The sequence below is a fragment of the Rhinoderma darwinii genome, chromosome 1 (genome assembly GCF_050947455.1).
Source record: "Rhinoderma darwinii isolate aRhiDar2 chromosome 1, aRhiDar2.hap1, whole genome shotgun sequence".
Lineage (NCBI taxonomy): Eukaryota > Metazoa > Chordata > Amphibia > Anura > Rhinodermatidae > Rhinoderma > Rhinoderma darwinii.
In genome coordinates, this window is record NC_134687.1 from 101,059,685 (window position 1) to 101,081,874 (window position 22,190).

Consider the following 22,190-nt stretch of genomic DNA (forward strand, 5'->3'; position numbering starts at 1 on the left):
AAAGCGATGGGGACCACCAGGATATGACATCACTTTATGATCGGTGGGGTCTGACCTCTGACATTCCAACCTTTCAATGTATAGAATGAAATCCGCAGTAACATGTAACATCCATATTTTGACGCGGAACTGCTGTGGATTTGTGGAAAAAGTCCACCACGTGTGAACTTGGCTTTATACAGGTCTCAGATGCCGTGGACCTTCTTTTTATAAAAGGGTTAGAGCATTTTTATATCAATAATGGACGAGAATCTCCCCCGTTACTCTTCAAAAAAAAGAGGTTCTGCAGCTGTTGAGGTGTATTTTGGGGAATAATATAACCCCCAACATAAATTGTGAAGATTAGAGGTCACCTCAGTTGCGTTCACGGTTTTGCTGCTTTTATAGGGTCACAGATCTCCTTGGTGATTTATAATATTGTTATAATTTACAGCAGGAGAAAAGATTATCCCATATAAGAAACAACGTCTTCCGGAAGTTGAACATCACTAAGAAGAAGCATTGTCCCATCCTGAGGACTAATATACAGCATGGTGAGCTCACCCATTACTACATCATGCGGCTTATTACAACCTCATGCCAGGTTAAGTGCGTTACTTTTGACCCATTCCACCAATGGTGGAACTACAAGTCCCAGCAAGATGCCGCAACCAGGCTTGATCCGTAGGTCCACACCAGCCTGGCTGGCTACGTCCCTGCGACAACAATGTTATCTCACCTGCACGTCTCTCAGTGATCGCAGTGACGTTTATTATAACGGCTCCAGAACTACCGCAGCTCTCATGCAACATTCACAACTGCCAGTCAGCCCCGCCCACCGCAATCCTCTCAACCAATAAGAAACATTCCTTATTCCACGAATAACGCTTCGGTTTACATCTTACTTCGGCACTATGGAATAAGAGAAGCTCTGTGATTGGTGCAGAGAAACAGGGGCGGGATAGGGTGCGCATTTGACGGTTGGGCTCTGAGAGCTGTGGAACGCGGCAGTGCGGTTGAGCGGCAAGAGAAGGAATCCGGGGGCAGTTTGTTGTCAAGGTTTTCGGTTTTATATAAATAAACCTTACTAATGAAGAACTCTACACTGTTTTCAAAATCTCTTCTTGCAGTCAGTGAATGAAAAAATTCTTGTTTACACTCACAGGCTGAAGTCTTGATTGTGTCCAACTGCAGGTGGTTAAAAGAGAGTTAAAAGGGCTTATTCACATGTCGTGCTCATATGGCGTTATACAGCATGTTTTGTGAAAACTGGCAAAAAACACTATGACTGACATGTACATACACCCTAATACCAGCAGTACAAGGTCATGTGCAGGATGAGATCAGCCTCTAGATGTAAACGAATGTTTTCATTCACTGGCTGTAAGCATAGATCTTAAAAATGGTGAGGAACTGAAACAGAAAGTACATTGCATTTCAGTTTATCACAATTTTTAAAGTGCACAACAACCCCTGTCCTTATGAATTAACACGGCATATGAACACCCTAGAGAGGCGTCCTACATCTTACTCCTCCTGCGACCATAGCTCTGGCGGACCCGATACAGTTAGGGCAGATACAGACGGACGTTGCGTTTTGCGCGCGCAAACAACGTGGTGTTTTGCGCGCGCAAAAACCATTTGACAGCTGCGTGTGTCATCCGTGTATGATGCGCGGTTGCGTGATTTTCGCGCAGCCGCCATCATAGAGATGAGGCTAGTCGACGCCCGTCACTGTCCAAGGTGCTGAAAGAGCTAACTGATCGGCAGTTAACTCTTTCAGCACCCTCGACAGTGAATGCCGAACACAATATACAGCAACCTGTTAAAAAAAAAGAAAAAGTTCGTACTTACCGAGAACTTCCCGGCCGTTGCCTTGGTGACGCCTCCTTGGTGACGCGCCTCTCTTGACATCGGGCCCCACCTCCCTGGATGACGCGGCAGTCCATGTGACCGCTGCAGCCTGTGCTTGGCCTGTGATTGGCTGCAGCTGTCACTTGGACTGAATTGTCATCCTGGGAGGTCAGACTGGAGGAAGAAGCCGGGAGTTATCGGTAAGTCAGAACTTCGTTTTTTTTTACAGGTTCGTGTTTATTGGGATCGGTAGTCACTGTCCATGGTGCTGAACCAGTTTAACTCTTTCAGCACCCTGGACAGTGACTATCTCCTGACGTTGCGTACCGGCCGAACCCGGTGAAGTTCGGTTCGCTTGTCCGGGTTCGCTCATCTCAAAGACACTCCGTTTGGATGTTCGGAAACAGAAAAGCACGTGGTGCTTTTCTGTTTACATTCATCCTTTTGACATCTGGTGCGCTGTTTCAGTCGGTTCGCACGGAAGTGCTTCCGTGCAACCTGCGTGGTTTTCACGCACCCATTGACTTCAATGGGTGCGTGATGCGCGAAATACGCAGAGTTATTGAACCTGTCGCGTTTTGTACGCAGCGAACAAACGCTGTGCAAAAAGCACGGACTGTCTGTACTGCCCCATAGACTTGTATTGGTCGATGCGTGGCGCGTGAAAACCACGCGGCCCGCACGGACCGAATACACGCTCGTGTGAATCCCCCCTAATAATTACGAATGCTTTTATATACACATCCATTCTGCTAAAAAGTCTTGTGCAAAAAGTGTGTACAAAAGCATTGCCTAATCGTAAGGCCCAGTTCACACCGAGTTGTTTATGCTGAGTTTGACGCAGAAACCGCGTGAAGTAATTTTGAGGCAGATTTTTCTGCCTGAAAATAAAACTCTGTGAACGGCCTAATACCAGTTTATTTTATACAAGGTATTGCCTATTTATAACACAAGTCTATTTTGCAACATAAGCCTATATATATATATCTATATATCACAAGCTTACATATACTATAAGCCTATGTTCTCTATTGGCCTACAGTGGATATAAAAAGGCCTATACACCAGTTAGAATGCCAGGTTTTTGTCATGTTACAAAATCAGTCCAAGATTAATCATTTCAGAACTTTTTCGACCGTTAGGGCTTGTTCACACAATTAACAAAATACGTCTGAAAATATGGAGCTGTTTTCAAGGGAAAACAGCTCTTGATTTTCAGAAGTTTTTTTGAGCAACTTGCGTTTTTTACGGCCGTTTTTTGGGGCTGTTTTCAATAGAATCTATGAGAAAACGGCTCCAAAAACATCCCAAGAAGTGTCCTGCACTTCTTTTGACGATCCGTCATTTTACGAGCCGTCTTTTGACAGCGCCGCGTAAAATAAAGGCTCGTCTGCACAGAACATCGTAAGACCCATTGCAAGCAATGGGCAGATGTTTGCAGACGGATTGGAGCCGTCTTTTCAGGCGGAATTCGAGGCGTAAAACGCCTCCATTACATCTAAAAGAGGTCGTGTGAACATACCCTACATGTCACCTATAATCTGTACAATTGTATTAAAAAACAAACTGACATTTTTTAGAGGGGAAAAATAAAATAAGTATAACTTTATTATTTTTTTTCTTACTTGCGTATTTTTACGGCAGCATCACTGTGATTCTGCCGCAAATATTGCAACACACACTGCTTTGTTCCGCAACGGAAGAGCTGCGAATACACATCATTAATGGACATTCTGAGGTTGAAGATACCGCACCGCAGGTCAATTTATGTGCGTTTTTTTCGGCGTCATTTTTCCGCAGTTTGGGGACGAGATTTGTTGAAATCTCACCCACATTTCTGCTACTGTAAAACGCTGCGGATTTTCCGCAATGAATCCATTGCGCAAAATCCGCAGCGTTTGCGCTGTGTCTGGTAGTACCCTAAGTGTATGTTCACACGGACTATTTTCGGCCGTTTTTCGGGCCGTAAACGGCTGAAAAATCAGGAGCAGTGCTCCTCCAAACATCTACCCATTGATTTAGACGGGGCATTTTTTAAAAACATCCGCGAAAAAGAAATGCATGTCACTTTTTCAGCCGTTTTTCATAAACTCTATAGAAAAACAGCTCCAAAAACGGCCATTATAAACGCTGCGAAAAATGCGACTTTGAATAAAAAACGTCTGAAAATGAGGAGCTGTTTTCCCTTTTCAGACGTTTTTTGTTAAGCTTGTGAACGTACCCTAAGTGTGAACACCCTCTTATAATTATTAGATAAATCTTAGAATTAGCCAATCACATTTAGGCCTCGTTTACACGAGCGTGATATACGTCCGTGCGACGCGCGTGCTTTTCACGCGTGTCGTACGGACCTATATTAGTCTATGGGGCAGTGCAGACAGTCCGTGAGTTTTGCTCAGCGTGAGTCCGCTGAAAAAAACTCACGACATGTCCTATCTTTGTGCGCTGTTCGTGCATCACGCACCCATTGAAGTCAATTGGTGCGTGAAAATCACGCAGGTCACACGGAAGCACTTCCGTTCGAACTGCGTGACTCGCGCAACAGCTGTCAAACTCTGAATGTAAACAGAAAAGCACCACATGCTTTTCTGTTTACAAACATCCAAACGGAGTGTCATAATGATGGCGGCTGCGCGAAAATCCCGCAGCCGCGCATCATACGCTGATGACACACGGAGCTGTTTAGTGCCTTTTGCGCACGCAAAACGCACACGCTCGTGTAAATCAGGCCTTAAACTCGTTACATAGTAGTCAGGACACAGCTGCCATTATTTAAAGTGATCCTGAGTAACGGCATCAGTCAGGAGAAGGGTACCAAAGAATTTTTAAGGCATTAGATATCTCATGGAACACAGTGAAGACTGTCATCAAGAAGTGGATTACATTTGGCACAACAGTGACATTACCAAGAACTGGACGTCCCTCAAAACTTGATGAAAAGACAAGACAAAAATTGGTCTGGGAGGCTACCAGGAGGCCTACAGCAACATTATGGGAGCTGCAGGACTTTCTGGCAGGTACTGGTTGTGTAGTGCATGTGACAACAATCTCCCGTATTCTTCATATGTCTGGGCTGTGGGGCAGGGTGGCATGACGGAAGCCTTTTCTAACAAAGAAAAACATCCAAGCCCGGCTATGTTTTGCAAATACCTACATCAAGTCTGCCAAAAGCATGTGGGAAAACGTGTTATGGTCTGATGAGACCAAGGTTGAACTTTTTGGCCATAATTCCAAAAGGTATGTTTGGCGCAAAGCCAACACTGCACATCACCAAAAGAACACCATACCCACAGTGAAGCGTGGTGGAGCAGCATTATGGAGCATGGTGGGGCAGTATTATGGAGCGTGGTGGAGGCAGCATTATGGAGCGTGGTGGAGGCAGCATTATGGAGCGTGGTGGGGCAGCATTATGGAGCATGGTGGGGCAGCATTATGGAGCGTGGTGGAGGCAGCATTATGGAGCATGGTGGAGGCAGCATTATGGAGCGTGGTGGAGGCAGCATTATGGAGCATGGTGGAGGCAGCATTATGGAGCATGGTGGGGCAGCATTATGAAGCATGGTGGGGCAGCATTATGGAGCGTGGTGGAGGCAGCATTATGGAGCATAGTGGGGCAGCATTATGGAGCATGGTGGGGCAGCATTATGGAGCATGGTGGAGCAGCATTATGGAGCATGGTGGGGCAGCATTATGGAGCGTGGTGGAGGCAGCATTATGGAGCGTGGTGGAGGCAGCATTATGGAGCGTGGTGGGGCAGCATTATGGAGCGTGGTGGGGCAGCATTATGGAGCGTGGTGGAGGCAGCATTATGGAGCGTGGTGGAGGCAGCATTATGGAGCGTGGTGGGGCAGCATTATGGAGCATGGTAAGGCAGCATTATGGAGCGTGGTGGGGCAGCATTATGGAGAGTGGTGGAGGCAGCATTATGGAGCGTGGTGGAGGCAGCATTATGGAGCATGGTGGAGGCAGCATTATGGAGCATGGTAAGACAGCATTATGGAGCGTGGTGGAGGCAGCATTATGGAGCGTGGTGGAGGCAGCATTATGGAGCGTGGTGGAGGCAGCATTATGGAGCATGGTGGGGCAGCATTATGAAGCATGGTGGGGCAGCATTATGGAGCGTGGTGGAGGCAGCATTATGGAGCATAGTGGGGCAGCATTATGGAGCATGGTGGGGCAGCATTATGGAGCATGGTGGAGCAGCATTATGGAGCATGGTGGGGCAGCATTATGGAGCGTGGTGGAGGCAGCATTATGGAGCGTGGTGGAGGCAGCATTATGGAGCGTGGTGGGGCAGCATTATGGAGCGTGGTGGGGAAGCATTATGGAGCGTGGTGGAGGCAGCATTATGGAGCGTGGTGGAGGCAGCATTATGGAGCGTGGTGGGGCAGCATTATGGAGCATGGTAAGGCAGCATTATGGAGCGTGGTGGGGCAGCATTATGGAGAGTGGTGGAGGCAGCATTATGGAGCGTGGTGGAGGCAGCATTATGGAGCATGGTGGAGGCAGCATTATGGAGCATGGTAAGACAGCATTATGGAGCGTGGTGGAGGCAGCATTATGGAGCATGGTAAGGCAGCATTATGGAGCGTGGTGGAGGCAGCATTATGGAGCGTGGTGGAGGCAGCATTATGGAGCATGGTGGGGCAGCATTATGGAGCATGGTGGGGCAGCATTATGGAGTATGGTAAGGCAGCATTATGGAGCGTGGTGGAGGCAGCATTATGGAGCGTGGTGGGGCAGCATTATGGAGCACAGTGGGGCAGCATTATGGAGCACGGTGGGGCAGCATTATGGAGCACGCTGGGGCAGCATTATGGAGCATGGTGGGGCAGCATTATGGAGCATGGTGGGGCAGCATTATGGAGCGTGGTAGAGGCAGCATGGTGGGGCAGCATTATGGAGCACGGTGGGGCAGCATTATGGAGCACGGTGGGGCAGCATTATGGAGCATGCTGGGGCAGCATTATGGAGCATGGTGGGGCAGCATTATGGAGCGTGGTAGAGGCAGCATGGTGGGGCAGCATTATGGAGCATGGTGGGGCAGCATTATGGAGCATGGTGGGGCAGCATTATGGAGCGTGGTGGGGCAGCATTATGGAGCGTGGTGGAGGCAGCATTATGGAGCGTGGTGGGGCAGCATTATGGAGCATGGTGGGGCAGCATTATGGAGCAGCATTATGGAGCGTGGTGGGGCAGCATTATGGAGCGTGGTGGGGCAGCGTTATGGAGCGTAGTGGGGCAGCAATATGGAGCGTGGTGGGGCAGCATTATGGAGCGTGGTGGGGCAGCATTATGGAGCGTGGTGGAGGCAGCATTATGCTTTGGGCTGTTTTTCCTGCAGATGGAACTGGGGCTTTAGTCAAGGTGGAGGGAATTGTGAACAGTTCCAAATATCAGGCAATATTGGCACAAAACCTGCAGGCCTCTGCTAGAAAGCTGAAGAGGAATTTCACCTTTCAGCACGACAACGACCCAAAGCAGAACCTCCAAATCAACAAAAGAATGGCTTCATCAGAAGCTGAGCCGGTGCCATCATCGCCGGATCTCAGAGGTATCTTACAGCTGACATCCGGCTGTAATGGCGGGGACCGAAATTAGCTTAGATCCCCGCCATTAACCCCTTAAGTGCAGCGCTCAAACGCGATTGCTGCACTTAAGGTGTTTGCAGCTCATCGGAACCCCAGCAATGAAATTCCAGTGGCTGCAATGGCAACCGGAGGCCTAATACTGGCCTCCCGGTCTGCCTAGCACGGAAGTCGGTCAGGACCCGCACGGCGGCGGAGCCTGATCGGTTTCCGTAGCCACCGGCAAGATGGCGCCGGCTCAGGAGCTGATCCGGCGTCATCAGCGGTGGAAGTCAGCTGTATGTTACAGCTGACATCCACCTGTAACGGCAGGAACCGGAGCTAGCTCCGATCCCTGCCATTAACCCCTTTGATGCAGCAATCTATAGCGATCGCTGCATCTTAGCGGTTGCTAGCAGATCGCCAGCCCTGACAGGCAATCAGGACTGGCGACTGCTGCTATGGCAACAGGAGACACAATGGCCTCCTGCTCTGCCATTACGGAAACCGATTAGGCCCCGCCGGGAAGCGAAGCCTAATCGGCTTGCTGTCAGTGAATAACTGACAGATCTAATACATTGCACTACGTAGGTAGTGCAATGTATTAGAAAAAAAACACCAGACTGTTGGAAGTGAAAAAAATAAAAGTTTGAAAACATAATAAAAGTTTCAAGTAATAAAATAAAACACAATGTGGTCCAAAATGTGGTCACTTCTGGGTGATTTAGACTGTTTTGGTCCCACAGGCGCCCAGAAACCAATCCAGCAAAATCTGCACTCCAAATAGTGCTCCTTCCCTTCTGAGCCCTGCCGTGTGCTCAAACAGCAGTTTATGACCACATATGGGGTATTGTCGTACTGACTGTACTGAATGGCCAATCACAGCGCAGGAGGCTTGATTTGCCGGCATCTCTGGCTCTGACAAGCTCATTTCTGTCAGAGAGCTTGTCAGAGTCAGAAGCCAGTGAGAATACAGTGGAAGAGTGTTAAAAAAAAAACAGCGATCTGACCAGTGATCACCCCCTTTGGTGCCTACTAGTTATCAAATATATAATTTAAGTCACCCACAGTGTCCTTTTGCCGTGCTGTGATCTGTGCCCTGCTATCACCTGTCGCAGTACCCGGTCGCCATCACCCTGCTGTGTCCCTAGATTGCCCACTGCCCGAGTTCCCTGTTAGGTAGCAATGCCACGTCTCATTTAGTTTTTCCCCTGGTAGGTAGGGTACCCTTACTCATTGAATACAGCAGGGTCGCTGGTCTGTTCTCATTTCCCAGTTGAGAGTAGCGCTGTTTATATTTTGTTAAAAAAAAAAGTGTTACAATTTTTTTTCAAAAAAAGTAAAAAAATAAATTGGTAAGTTAGTTACTAACTGAACTAAATTATTTCATATCGCAAAAGAGACTTCACAGCCAAGGAAGCGTATCAAATGTTGTGTTCCGATACGGACAGCGCAAGTGAAGGTGAAGCACAGTTCGTGCTTTCATCTTCATCTGTATCCAGTGACTCTGCACCCCCCCGTCATCGCACAAGAGCCGTCGGTTCTGCTCTGCCTGAGCTGACATGGAAAGCTGCGGACAATTATACCCCTCAGGTGTCTTAATGTGCAGCCCCCTCAGGCATTCAAATTGACACTACGGGTTTCAGCCCCATTGATTATTTTAACATTTTTTTTCGGACGCCCTTTTTGATTTAACGGTCCAGCAGACCAACATCTATGCGTAACAGTTTATCGCCCAGAACCCCGACTCATTTTATGGGAGAGGCCAAAATTGGACCCCCACAAATGCAGTGGAATTGCGGAAGTTAATTTTAAGCTTTGGTCTAGTAAAAAAGCCGAATATTAGAGACTATTGGTCCCCTGATATTTTATATAACACCCCCCTTTACCACACAGTAATAACAAGGATGCGATTGGAAGCCATCCTGAAGTTCCTGCATTACAATGACAATAGTCAGTGCCCACCCCCACAGGACCCAAATTTTGATAGGCTATATAAAATAAGACAATTAATTTCCCACTACTCCCAAAGTTTTTCCCAAGTTTATACCCCCCAACAAAATATTTCGGTGGATGAGTCATTGGTAAGCTTCAGGGGTAGACTGCACTTCAGGCAATATCTACCCAATAAAAGAGCCCGATACGGCATAACACTGTACAAATTATGTGAAAGTGACACCGGTTACACCTACTCTTTTAGGGTTTATGAGGGGAAAGACTCCCATAAAGATCCCAAGAATGCCCCCCCCCCCCTTCCTAGGAATTAGTGGAAAGATAGTATGGGATCTTGTTCATCCTTTTCTGGGCAAAGGATTTCATTTATATCTGGACAACTTTTACAACAGTGTCCCATTGCTAAAAGTTCTCTCGTCCAGATCCACCTTGGCGTGCGGAACAATCCGCAAAAATCAGAAGGGCCTCCCCAAAACTTTGCTGGGTCAGATCCTAAAATTAGGAGACAGCAGAGCTGTCTGCAGCGACGATCTGCTCCTCCTGAAGTATAAGGATAAAAGGGACGTTCTTATACTGACCAGCATACACGACAGCAGAGGCAGCCTAGTCCCTGTACGCGGATCCACCACCCAAGTTCCCAAACCATATTGTGTACAGGAGTACAACAAATATATGGGTGGCGTTGACCTGTCTGACCAGGTCATAAAACCATACAGCGCCATGCGCAAGGCAAAGGTATGGTATAAAAAGCGGTCTGTGCATCTTACACAGATGGCTTTATACAACGCCTTTGTCCTCTGCAGATACGCCGGCAGTGGAGATACGTTCCTGCAATTTCAGGAAAAGGTCATCAAGTCCCTGATATTTGATGACCAGGAAGGGGAGGGCAGTTCATCCAGTTCTTCCGTCAGCAGGATAATTCCCAGCCAGCATTTCCCCACAGAAATCCCCCCACTGAAAAAAAACTGAAGCCCCCAAAAAAATGTTGTGTGTGCGCCAAGCGAGGCATTCGTAAGGACACCACATACCATTGTGAGACGTGTCCCACAAATCCCGGCCTGTGCATGAAACAGTGTTTCAAAATATATCATACCTCGTGGATTTTTAATTTGTTTATTCTTTATTCACCTTTTCTGTCTCCCATATTGGCCATGAAAAATTATTATTTTTTACTGACCGGCCCCATTTAAAATTTGCTCATTTAAAATTTGTAAAAAACCACCTAAAACAAAACTAAAAATTCTCACTATACCAAGAACCCGAGAGAGTGTCCTTCTCACCTATGTTGAAAATTTGGCCTTTGATTTATTTTTTTGGGCAGGATTTTATGGAATGGTGGGTAGGTTGGTAGTGGGACCTGCCATTCCCTCTCCCTCAATTGTGGGTTTTCCAGGTTGTCCTCCTTAGTTACTAAAATGAAAGTATTTCTTATTATACCCCTAGATGAATACCTAGAGAGTTGTCACTTCACAAATTAAAAATTCTCATTATACCCCTACATGAATACCTTGAAACGTGTTAAATTACAATATAAAATTTCTCACTATACCACTAGATTAATTCTTTGAGGAATTTAGTTTCCTAAATGGGGTCACTTTTCTGGGTTTCTAATATTTTGACACCCCAGAGCCTCTGTTTTCATGACACAGGGCAGTAAATGCCATCGTTGTAGGCCTCAGGTGTTGCATGGTGCTCTTTACCATCTGAGCCCCGCCAAGTGCTCAAACAGCAGTTTATCTCCACAAATGGGGTATTGCCGTATTCAGGAGAAATTGCGTAACAAACTGTGGGTGCTTTTTCTCCTTTAACCCCTTGTGAAAATGATGAATTTGGGGCTAAAAAAAATTATATTTTCTTTTTTTACTAGCCAGTGTATGAAACACCTGTGGGGTCAAAATGCTCACTATACCACTTGAAAAATTCCTTGAGGGGTGTAGTTTCCCAAATGGAGTCACTTTTGGGGGGTTTCCACTGCACTGGTACCTTTACAAATGCGACATGGTGCAGAGAAATCAATCCAGCAAAATCAGCGCTCCAAAAGCTAAATGGCGTGCCCTCCGAGTCCTGCCGCTTGCCCAAACAGCAGTTTATGACCACATGTTTGGTATTTCCGTACTCTGGAGAAGTTGCTTTACAAATGTTGGGGTGCTTTTCCTCATTTATTTGTTGAAAAAATTAAAACATTTGAGGTAAAGCTACATCTTATTGGAAAATAATGTAATTCTTCATTTTCACTGCCCAATTCTAATGATATCTATGAAATACCTGTGGGGTCAAAATGCTCACTACACCCCTAGATGAATTCCTCAAGGGGTGTTGTTTCCCAAATAGGGTCTTTTTTGGGGTGTTTCCTTTGTTTCGGCACCATAGGACCTCTTTTAACCTAACATGGTGACTGAAATATTACCTAAGAAAAGGAAGGCCCTAAAATCCACTAGGCGCTTCTGGGGCCTGTGTTTCAGTCCATTAGCATGCTAGGGCCACATGTGGGATATTTCTAAAAACTGCAGAATCAGGGCAAAAAATATTCAGTTGTGTGTCTCTGGTAAAACCTTCAGTATTACAGGAAAAATTTATTAAAATGGAATTTCTGCAAAAAAATAATGAAATTTGCAAATTTTCCTTCCATTTTGCTTTAATTCCTGTGAAACGCATAAAGGGTTTAAAAGAAACTTTCTAAATGCTGTTTTGAATACTTTGAGGGGTGCCGTTTTTGAAGTGGGGTGATTTGTGGGGGTTTCTAATATATAAGGCCCTCAAAGCCACTTCAAAACTGAACTGTTCCCTAAAAATATGGGCTTTTGAAATTTTCCTGAAAATGTGAGAAATTGCTGCTAAACTTATAAGCCTTGTAATGTCCTACAAAAATAAAAGGATGTTCAAAAAACGATGGCAATCTAAAATAGACATATGGGGGATGTTAGCTAGTAACTATTTTGTGTGGCATAACTATCTGTCTTAGGCCTAATTCACATGAGCGTGTTCGGTCCGTGATATACGGTCCGCATGTCGGCCGCATTTCCCGGACCGAACACACTGCAGGGAGCCGGGCTCCTAGCATCATAGTTATCTATGATGTCCCTGCCTCCCCGCGGATCTACTGTCCCGTACTGAAAACATGATTATGGCGGATCGACTTGCAGCTCTGATGCCCCAGCTGGTGGGATCATCCCAAGTGGGATTTATTAAGGGAAGAGCTGCGGTGACTAACATTAGGAAGGTTTTAGGTGTCATGGATGAGATCAAGGCTTGGCCATCGCCATCTAACCATCCAGCGTTAGTGCTGCTAGACGCTGAAAAGGCATTTGATAATGTTGAGTGGCGATGGCTGAACAAGGTGCTAGACAAATTTAATCTAAAAGGTAGTTTCCGAGTGTACTTAAAAGCACTGTATAATACTCCCACGGCAGCGGTGTGCACGCCGGGATTTCGATCCCAAACTTTCACATTACACAAGGGAACACGTCAGGGATGCCCTCTGTCACCCCTACTTTTTGACCTGGCGCTAGAACCATTAATACGTGAGTTAGAACGGGAGGATCTGTTTACTGGTATAGCAATAGGGAGAAAAGAAGTGAAAGTTTTCGCGGATGACATATTACTCTTTCTCTCGCATCCAGCACAGCATTTACAGGGAATCTTTGAATTGTTTCAACATTACAGATCCTTTACGGGATTCAAGATAAACCCAAATAAATGTGAAATACTGAGCTTGTCAGCATATAATCTCTCTAGGGATCGAGAAATCCAGGAAATAGGCATTAAGGTAGCAAAGACTCACATCACGTACTTAGGGATTCAGATAGGGAAATCAACAGGATCCCTTTATAAATTAAATTTTGAACCATTGTTTTGCAAAATAAAAGAACTGGAGAGATGGGTGACATTACCGCTTTCAATGTTTGGGAGATGCCATTTGGTTAAAATGATATCTTTTGCAAGATTACTATACCCACTACAAACTATACCTGTTCTCTTGAAACATACAGATGTAAAAAATTTTAATACTGCTATCTCAAAATTTATATGGCGGAATAAACGTCCTCGCATCTCCTTAGCTAAGCTACAGGGCTATCATTGGCAGGGGGGTTTAAATATTCCGCATCTGAGGGGTTATAATGTGGCCAGTCTCTTCCGGCATGTCTTAGATTGGATGCACCACACCGAGCATTATTCAAATTGGGCACTGGAAAGTGCGCTAGCAGGAAAATATGATCTCACCGCATTACTACACACCAAGCTAGCATCTCTCCCGAGTCATGTGAAGGGCTCTTTACTATTGAGGGACACCATTATGTGTTGGAAGGAAGTTAGGAAAAAGTCAGGGTTATCATTCCAGCTCTCCAAGCATCTGCCACTGTGGTCTCATATAGATTTTGCGGCCGGAAGTTCCAGCTCACTGTTCACCACGTGGAAACAACAGGGGGTACAGACAGTAGGCCAAGTTTTGCATGCCACAGAACCTAGATTAAAAACTTTGCCTGAGTTGGTGGGAGAGTTTGGGATATCACCGTGTCATTTCTTACAGTATCTGCAAGTGAAGTCCTTCTGTACTAAATTAGTAAGAAACCTGGAACCAGAAATTGTAGATAATTCCTTTGATGTGATCATAGGAGAAGGAACACATAGGAAGTCGTTGTCAGACCTTTATAAAACAATTAAAGATTTATACACAAAAATAAGCCCAGGGAACCATTTCCCTTACTGGAGACGCATACTGAACATACCAGACATAAATACTTCCATCTTGAAAGGGTGGGAATTGGTCCGAAAACATGTAGTAAATGAGGTGTGGAGGGAATCACAATTCAAACTAATGTATGCGGCCATTTACGCTTTTAATATACCACCCAATGTAGACAATCTCGACAGACTGCAAGCATGTCCGAAATGTAACCAACCATGTACAGATTTATATCATAGCATATGGTCATGCCCGGAGACCCAGCGATACTGGAAAATAGTATTAAAATACATACAAACGCTATGGGGGACCACACTCCCAATGGATCCTATGAAAATTATCTTTCACCAAGCGAACTCAACTGACAAGGGGGGAGAGGGGCATCCCCCCCTGGTACATATCATACTTATCATAGCTAAGAGGTGTTTGTTGAGACAATGGCTGGAATCAGACATACCGACTCTAACACAAATAACACAACAAATGAGAATTTGTCTGTTTTCAGACAAGATAGAAGCAGCAAAGCACAAAGGGGAAAGGACAGCAGGCTTTTTTAGGAAATGGAAGCCCTTTCTTGAACAATTACCTGATGCGGAGATTGGGGAGGTAGTAAATAGCTTTAAGTACACAAAGTGGTATCTCACGGAAGATCTAAAAGGGACTTTGGGCTAATTAAAAAGGGCTTAATGAAGATAGGTCTTGGCACTTAAATAAGATAAACTAAGGATAACAAGTCAAAAGACTATGGTATCAGAGAGGGGAAATTTCACAATGGCAAAATGGAGTTTTGGACAGAAGGGAAACTGCACAGTAGACCATTGCTATGAGTTGTATTAAAAAGGACCTTGCTTTTGTTTCTACCTAATGCTATCCAATGTAAAATGTCTGTTTTTGATAAATATAATTGTTGTTGATCTGTTGTAATTGGCTATGTTTGAAAAAAATAAAAAAATTGTTTTTCAAAAAAAAAAAACATGATTACAGTACGGGACAGTTTTCCCGCAGCGAGGCAGAGACTCCTAGCGTAATAGATAACTATGATGCTAGGAGCCCGGCTCCCTGCAGTGTGTTAAGTCCGGGAAATGCGGCCGAGATGCGGACCGTATATCACGGACCGAACACGCTCATGTGAATTAGACCTTACAAGCAGATACATTTGAATTTCGAAAATACAAATTTTTTGCAAATTTTCGTATATATCGACCAAATTTTTTCACTAACATAAAGTACAATATGTCACGAGAAAACAATCTCAGAATCGCTTGAATAGGTAAAAGCATTCCCAAGTTATTACCACATATAGTAACACACGTCAGATTTAAAAAATGAGGCTCTGTCATTTGGTCCAAAAGTGGATGCGGCGGGAAGGGTTACTTCTATTCATTTGTGTCTGCTGGAATATTAGTCCTATCCATGGGGCCGAGTTCACACGTAACGTAAATCCGCAGCATAACACAGTAACAGCAAAGTGGATGAGATGTGAACAAATCTCATCCACATGCTGCGTAAATTCTGAGTGGGAAAACCCGCTCAGAAATTGACCGTTGCAGTGTTTTATTCCGCAGCATGTCAATTGTCATACCTCCCAACTTTTGAATTAGAAAAAGAGGGACATTTTAAGCCACGCCCAATATCCGGCATAAGCACATCAAATCACGGCCAGATCCTTCTTCAAATAACTAGATCATATTCTTACTGCGGATCTCTAGACTTACAATTACAAAAAAAAAACTATGGATATCACCAATATTATGGATCAGGTTATATCGCCTTCATGTTAGTTTTCCTAACTTGGGTATAACATTTGCTCATCACGGCGGCAGCAGCTGCAGGACAAACCAAAAGGCTGAGAACAATGAAAGTCAAGAGGGAGACCCTGTGGTTGATGACTTTTCAATTGACAGGTAGCAGAGTTACATGATGGGGATTTTTTTTTTCCAGTTGTGTAACTCTGCTACCGGTCAATGGAAAAATCATCAACCAGAGTCCCCTTGTAGATCGCTCCACACACAGCACCCTGTATATCGCTCCAAACACAGCCCCCCTGTAGATAGCTCCACACACAGCCCCCTGTAGATCGCTACACACACAGCCCCCTGTAGATCGCTCCAAACACAGCCCCCTGTAGATAGCTCCACACACAGCCGCCTGTAGATAGCGCCACACACAGCCCCCTGTAGATAGCGCCACACACAGCCGCCTGTAGATAGCTCCACACCCCTGTAGATAGCTCCACACACATCCCCCCTGTAGATAGCGCCACACACAGCCCCCTGTAGATAGCGCCACACACAGCCCCCTGTAGATAGCTCCACACCCCTGTAGATAGCTCCACACACATCCCCCCGTAGATAGCGCCACACACAGCCGCCTGTAGATAGCTCCACACCCCTGTAGATAGCTCCACACACATCCCCCCTGTAGATAGCGCCACACACAGCCGCCTGTAGATAGCTCCACACCCCTGTAGATAGCTCCACACACATCCCCCCTGTAGATAGCGCCACACACAGCCCCCTGTAGATAGCGCCACACACAGCCCCCTGTAGATAGCTCCACACCCCTGTAGATAGCGCCACACACATCCCCCCTGTAGATAGCGCCACACACAGCCCCCTGTAGATAGCTCCACACCCCTGTAGATAGCTCCACACACAGCCCCCTGTAGATAGCGCCACACACAGCCCCCTGTAGATCGCTCCAAACACAGCACCCCTGTAGATAGCTCAACACACAGCCCCCCTGTAGATAGCGCCACACACAGCCCCCTGTAGATAGCGCCACACACAGCCCCCTGTAGATAGCACCACACACAGCCCCCTGTAGATAGCACCACACACAGCCCCCTGTAGATAGCTCCACACACATCCCCTGTAGATAGCTCCACACACAGCCCCCCTGTAGATAGCTCCACACATAGCCCCCCTGTAGACAGTGCCACACACAGCCCCCCTGTAGACAGTGCCACACACAGCCCCCCTGTAGATAGCGCCACACACAGCCCCCCTTTTGTACATAGCGCCACACAACCCCCTCCCCCCTTGTACATAGTGCCACACAACCACCCTTCCCCCTTGTACATAGTGCCACACAACCCCCCTCCCCCTTGTACATAGTGCCACACAACCCCCTCCCCCTTATACATAGTGCCACACAACCCCCTTATACTTTGTGCCACAATGCCGCCAGAGCGGTAGAGGTAGCCTACTGCTGCCACTCTCCGCTCTGCCTTGACGTTATTCCTTGTCTAAAGAAGGCAGGAGTCTTGCAGCGGCGTTCTCACTGGTGTAGATACTGGCCCGGGAGTGGACCACGTGCTTTTCTGTTTACAAACAGAGTGTCATAATGATGGCGGCTGCGCGAAAATCACGCAGCCGCGCATCATACGCTGCTGACACACGGAGCTGTTATGTACCTTTTGCACGCGCAAAACGCTGCGTTTTCCGCGCATAAAACACACGCTCGTGTGAATCCAGCCTTAGACAATATTTTGAATATCTCTTTCCCTCTACAAATTTGCCTTTTAATACTAATTGAGAAAATCATATTTATAATCGGTAAAAGTAGTCCATGGATTTAATTTTAAATTCACAATTTTCTGTCCTTAGTAGGATTGACCCCTTAGTGACCAGCCTATTTTAGGCCCTAATGACCAAGCCTTTTTTTTTTTTCGTTTTTTCTATAGTTGCATTCAAAGAGCTATAACTTTTTTATATGGGTCGGTACGATTACGACGATACCACATATGTATAGTTTTTTTATTATCTTTTGCACAATTATTTGTTCTTGCATCGTCGCTTTCCAAGAGCCGTAATTATTTTATATTTTTTCGTCAATGTAGTGATATGAGGGCTTGTTTTTTGTGGGACGAGACGTAGTTTTGATTGTTACTGTTTTGGGGTACATGGGACTTATTGATTAACTTTTATGACTTTTTTGGGGGGGCAATGGAAAACAATAGCAATTTCGCCGTTGTTTTTTGCATTTTTTTTACGCTGTTCACCTTATGGTTTAAATTACATGTTAACTCTATTGTTTGGGTCATTACGGTCGTGGCGATACCATACATGTGTACTTTTATTTATTTTTGTACACTTTTACTAAACCACTTTTTATGGGGAAAAAAAATATTATTTTTTTTACTGTAATTTTTATTAATAATTACTTATTTTTTTAGTTCCACTAGGTGACTTTACTATGCGATCTTTAGATCTCTGCTATAAGGGTATGTTCACACGGCTTCGCAAAATACGTCTGAACATACGGAGCTGTTTTCAGGCGTAAATAGCTCCTGATTTTCAGACGTTTTTGTAACTACTCGCGTTTTTCGCAGCGTATTTTACGGACGTTATTGGAGCTGTTTTTCAATGGAGTCAATGAAAAACGGCTCCAAAAACGTCCCAAGAAGTGACATGCACTTCTCTTTCGCGGGCGTCTTTTTACGGCACATCCTAATTAATTATTCACACGATTGTGTTAAACGTCCGTGTGACGGCCATTGAAACAACCGTGTGAAGGGTCCGTGAGAAAATAGGACATGTCCTATTTTTTCACTCATCTCTCATTAGACTCTAGTCTATGGGGGATGCGTGATATCGCATCCCGCAGCGCAGAGCACGGATGCACCTCGGCGGTGCAAAACGGTCACTTTTCACGTCCGAGATGCGCAACGCCCATGTGAATCTAGCCTAAAAGGCATATGCCCAGGGCAGACCTGGGGCCTTTATCAGGCCTCTGGCTGCCATAGCACCCCATCGGATGCCCGCGATTGCATTTGCGGGCCGCCGATGGGTAACAGAGGGAGCTCCCTCCCTCTGTTAACAAGTTAAATGCTGCGGTCTCTATTGACCGCAGCATTTAACGGGTTAAACGCCCGCAATCTAAGTAAACTTCGATCGCAGCCGTTGTTTCAGGAGCCCGGCTGTCATAAGAAAGCGAGCCCCGGCTCCAGCCTGCACGGGACACCCGTGCAGGATTAAGACTGGGCCGCCGTGAAAAGACGTATTGGTGGTCACTAAGGGGTTAATAAAAACTCTTTAAGTTCATATCAATAAAGACATTTTTGTTTTAGGCTTTATTCAGACCAACGGGAATTACGTCCGTGCAACGCGCGTGATTTTCACGCGCGTCGCACGTACCTATATTAGTCTATGGGGCCGTGCGGACATGTGCGTGATTTTTACTCAGCGTGAGTCCGCTGACTAAAAGTCACGACATGTCCGTTCTTTGGGCTTTTTGCGCGAATCACACACCCATTGAAGTCAATGGGTGCGTGAAAACCACGCATGTCGCAAAAGGATGAATGAAAACAGAAAAGCACCACGTGCTTTTCTGTTTACAAACATCCAAACGGAGTGTCATTATGATGGCGGCTGCGCGAAAATCACGCAGCCGTGCATCATATGCTGATGCCCCATGGAGCTGTTAAGTGGCTTTTGCGCAGGCAAAACGCCACGCTTGTGTGAATCCAGCCTCATAGTGTGAATACACATAACCAATCACAGAGTTAGGCCTCATTTACACGAGCGTAATATACGCGCATGCGACGCGCGTGCTTTTCACGCGTGTCGTACGCACCTATATTAATCTATGGGGCAGTGCAGACGATGCGTGAATTTTGCGCAGCGCGAGTGCGTTGCATAAAACTCACGACATGTTCTATAATCGTGCGTTTTTCGCGCATCACACACCCATTGAAGTCAATGGGTGCGTGAAAAACACGCATGACACACGGACGCTCCTGCGTTGCATGCGCAAAATTCACGCATCACTTGTTATGTCCATGAAAAAGAGTTTATAAAGCTGGACAAAGCAAACAAAACCCAGGAAGTGCTTGCGTTTTCACTGCGAGTGGGCAAGCCTATTGACTGACACAGAACTTCCCCTCCACTGACATCTGCTGCCATGCCGCGTGGGATTGACGTGGAGCGCCTCATCGCCCTGGTCCAGGGCCATGGTGCGATTTGGGGCACTCGCGCGGAGGCGTACCACGACCGCACGGCTGGGAGGAGGTAGCGAGGGATCTTTTTGGCGAGGAGTGGGAGAGTGGCTGAATCCGGGACCGCAGTCGGTTGGGTGAGTACCATGCTTTTTCTGGCAATGCAATGTCATCCCTATTGAAGAACTGGGGCCGTGTATGTGTCTTCCGCGCATTTGCCCAATGACCTTTTGTGGAGCAGGCGCATCACCGTGTACCACGTCATTGGCAGGGCAGGGCCCCTCATTTTAGTGAGAGGGCACAGTTCTTATGGCGTTATATTTGTTTTTACTCCAACAGTCCAAGACATCAAAACACGGTGGCGGAGCTGCCGGGACCAATTCCGCCGAGAAAGGGGGGAAAAGGGACGCAGCGGAGATGGCGGCTCGCGTAAGCGCCCCTACATGTACACAAAACAGTTGATGTTCCTGAAGGACATAATGGAGATGCGCACGTAAGAGATTCTGCTTTTGCATGTGTCTAATGTGTGTTCGCCCATGTCCTGTTTGCCATCGTGTTGTTGTGGGCATTGTTCTATATTCTGTTCTTACGCAATTTTCCCATTCTAGAACCACCGATAATTTGGAGGATACAACTGAGGAGACGGACATCGGAGAGTCTCTGCCGGAACCTCCTGCTGCCCCTTAGCCCCGAGCCGACACCCCTGGACCCCGCCCCTGTCCAGTCTGCACGGGCCGTCGCCTCTCCGGCTGAGGAGCGCCCCGTGCGTGCCCACACTCGCCGGCTCCACAGGCCTCCGCTGCTGGGCAAGTTGATAGCCGGGTCCTTGAATACGCCGAGCCGCGGATGAGGACGGGAACGACTCCTTTGGGCGCAGCATCGTTCCCTTAGGGTATGTGCACACACACTAATTACGTCCGTAATTGACGGACGTATTTCGGCCGCAAGTACCGGACCGAACACAGTGCAGGGAGCCGGGCTCCTAGCATCATAGTTATGTACGATGCTAGGAGTCCCTGCCTCGCTGCAGGACAACTGTCCCGTACTGAAAACATGATTACAGTACGGGACAGTTGTCCTGCAGCGAGGCAGGGACTCCTAGCATCGTACATAAGTATGATGCTAGGAGCCCGGCTCCCTGCACTGTGTTCGGTCCGGTACTTGCGGCCGAAATACGTCCGTCAATTACGGACGTAATTAGTGTGTGTGCACATACCCTTACTCCGGCTGGTCCCCATGGATCGTATGGCCCATCTGCAAGCGTCGATCATAACCTTGATCGACGCCTCCACACCGCCCCACAATCCAAACCACTGCTTCACGGCCATTGAGCAGTGGCGCGGATTAGCCATGCCGGCCACCACGCCCCAGATGCCGGCAACATACCATCCAGCCCCCCAGATGCCACGGCCACACCCCTATATGCGCCCTATGGCTCCCCACTTCCCTGCCCCAACGTACCACGGACAACATCAGCACCACTATGCTGGCGAGGAACAACCTCCGCAGCTCCAGGTCCAGCATAGTGGTGCTGAAATGCCGGCGTATTCCACCCCGGGCCACCACTACCAACACCTGTGAGTGTGTTGGTGTCGTGATATTTGGGCGGCCAATTTGTTTTTTATGCAGGGATGGCAACTCGTCCTCTCATGTATATTACACCATGTTGTTTCTACTATATGTTTGTGTTTTTTCCTGACCACACCATGTTTCCGTTGTGTGAATTCCGAACACATTAAAAACATGGATGTTGATTGTTTCTATTGCGTGTTGTTTTTATTTTACACCCCTCAACACAATGTTTGACCCACATTTCTTTTGGCTATACCCTCTCACACTTCTGGCCTTTGGGCCCAATGCATACACACGTGATATGAGGTTTTAGTTAATCTCTCGGGGTTTGACATTGTTTGCAAGAGGTGCGAACGTTTGGGTGCTGTCATGGGCCCCGAAGCACACTAAGTACACTTGCAATTGGACTTTCCTAACTTTAGGCCGCACATCATTCTATCTCCAGAAAGCATGTTGCCAAATGTCACAAGTCCTGCTCAAACCCCGACAGATGTAAGCTCGCAACCCGCGTCAAGGGTCCTCATGTTTTGCGAGTCCCTAACCCAACACAAACCCCAAAAACTTCTAAAAACCCGGGCCACATGTGACGTGTGTAGTGAAGCCTCCAAACAACAGACAACCCTTCAAAGGTCATCACGCCCCC

At 46.8% G+C, this 22,190-nt stretch overlaps 1 protein-coding gene and 1 long non-coding RNA gene across 7 annotated transcripts in view; one reads left to right on the top strand and one right to left on the bottom strand.

The window, feature by feature from the left end:
• The window catches only part of CEP44 (centrosomal protein 44), a 43,731-nt gene extending 42,913 nt beyond the window's left edge, over positions 1-818 (bottom strand). For 2 of the 6 annotated variants that reach the window (XM_075860247.1, XM_075860241.1), the window contains exon 1: positions 598-710. In XM_075860247.1, the coding sequence (XP_075716362.1) occupies positions 598-608 (11 nt within the window). In that variant the 5' untranslated portion in view covers positions 609-710. The other 4 variants (XM_075860245.1, XM_075860242.1, XM_075860244.1 and 1 more) reach the window with 4 other exon arrangements.
• Positions 444-20,822, top strand: LOC142752810 (uncharacterized). Its single transcript, XR_012883013.1, has 3 exons — positions 444-1,038; positions 20,315-20,468; positions 20,584-20,822. It is a non-coding gene; the product is annotated as an uncharacterized LOC142752810 (long non-coding RNA).
• Positions 20,823-22,190: the final 1,368 nt, after the last annotated feature.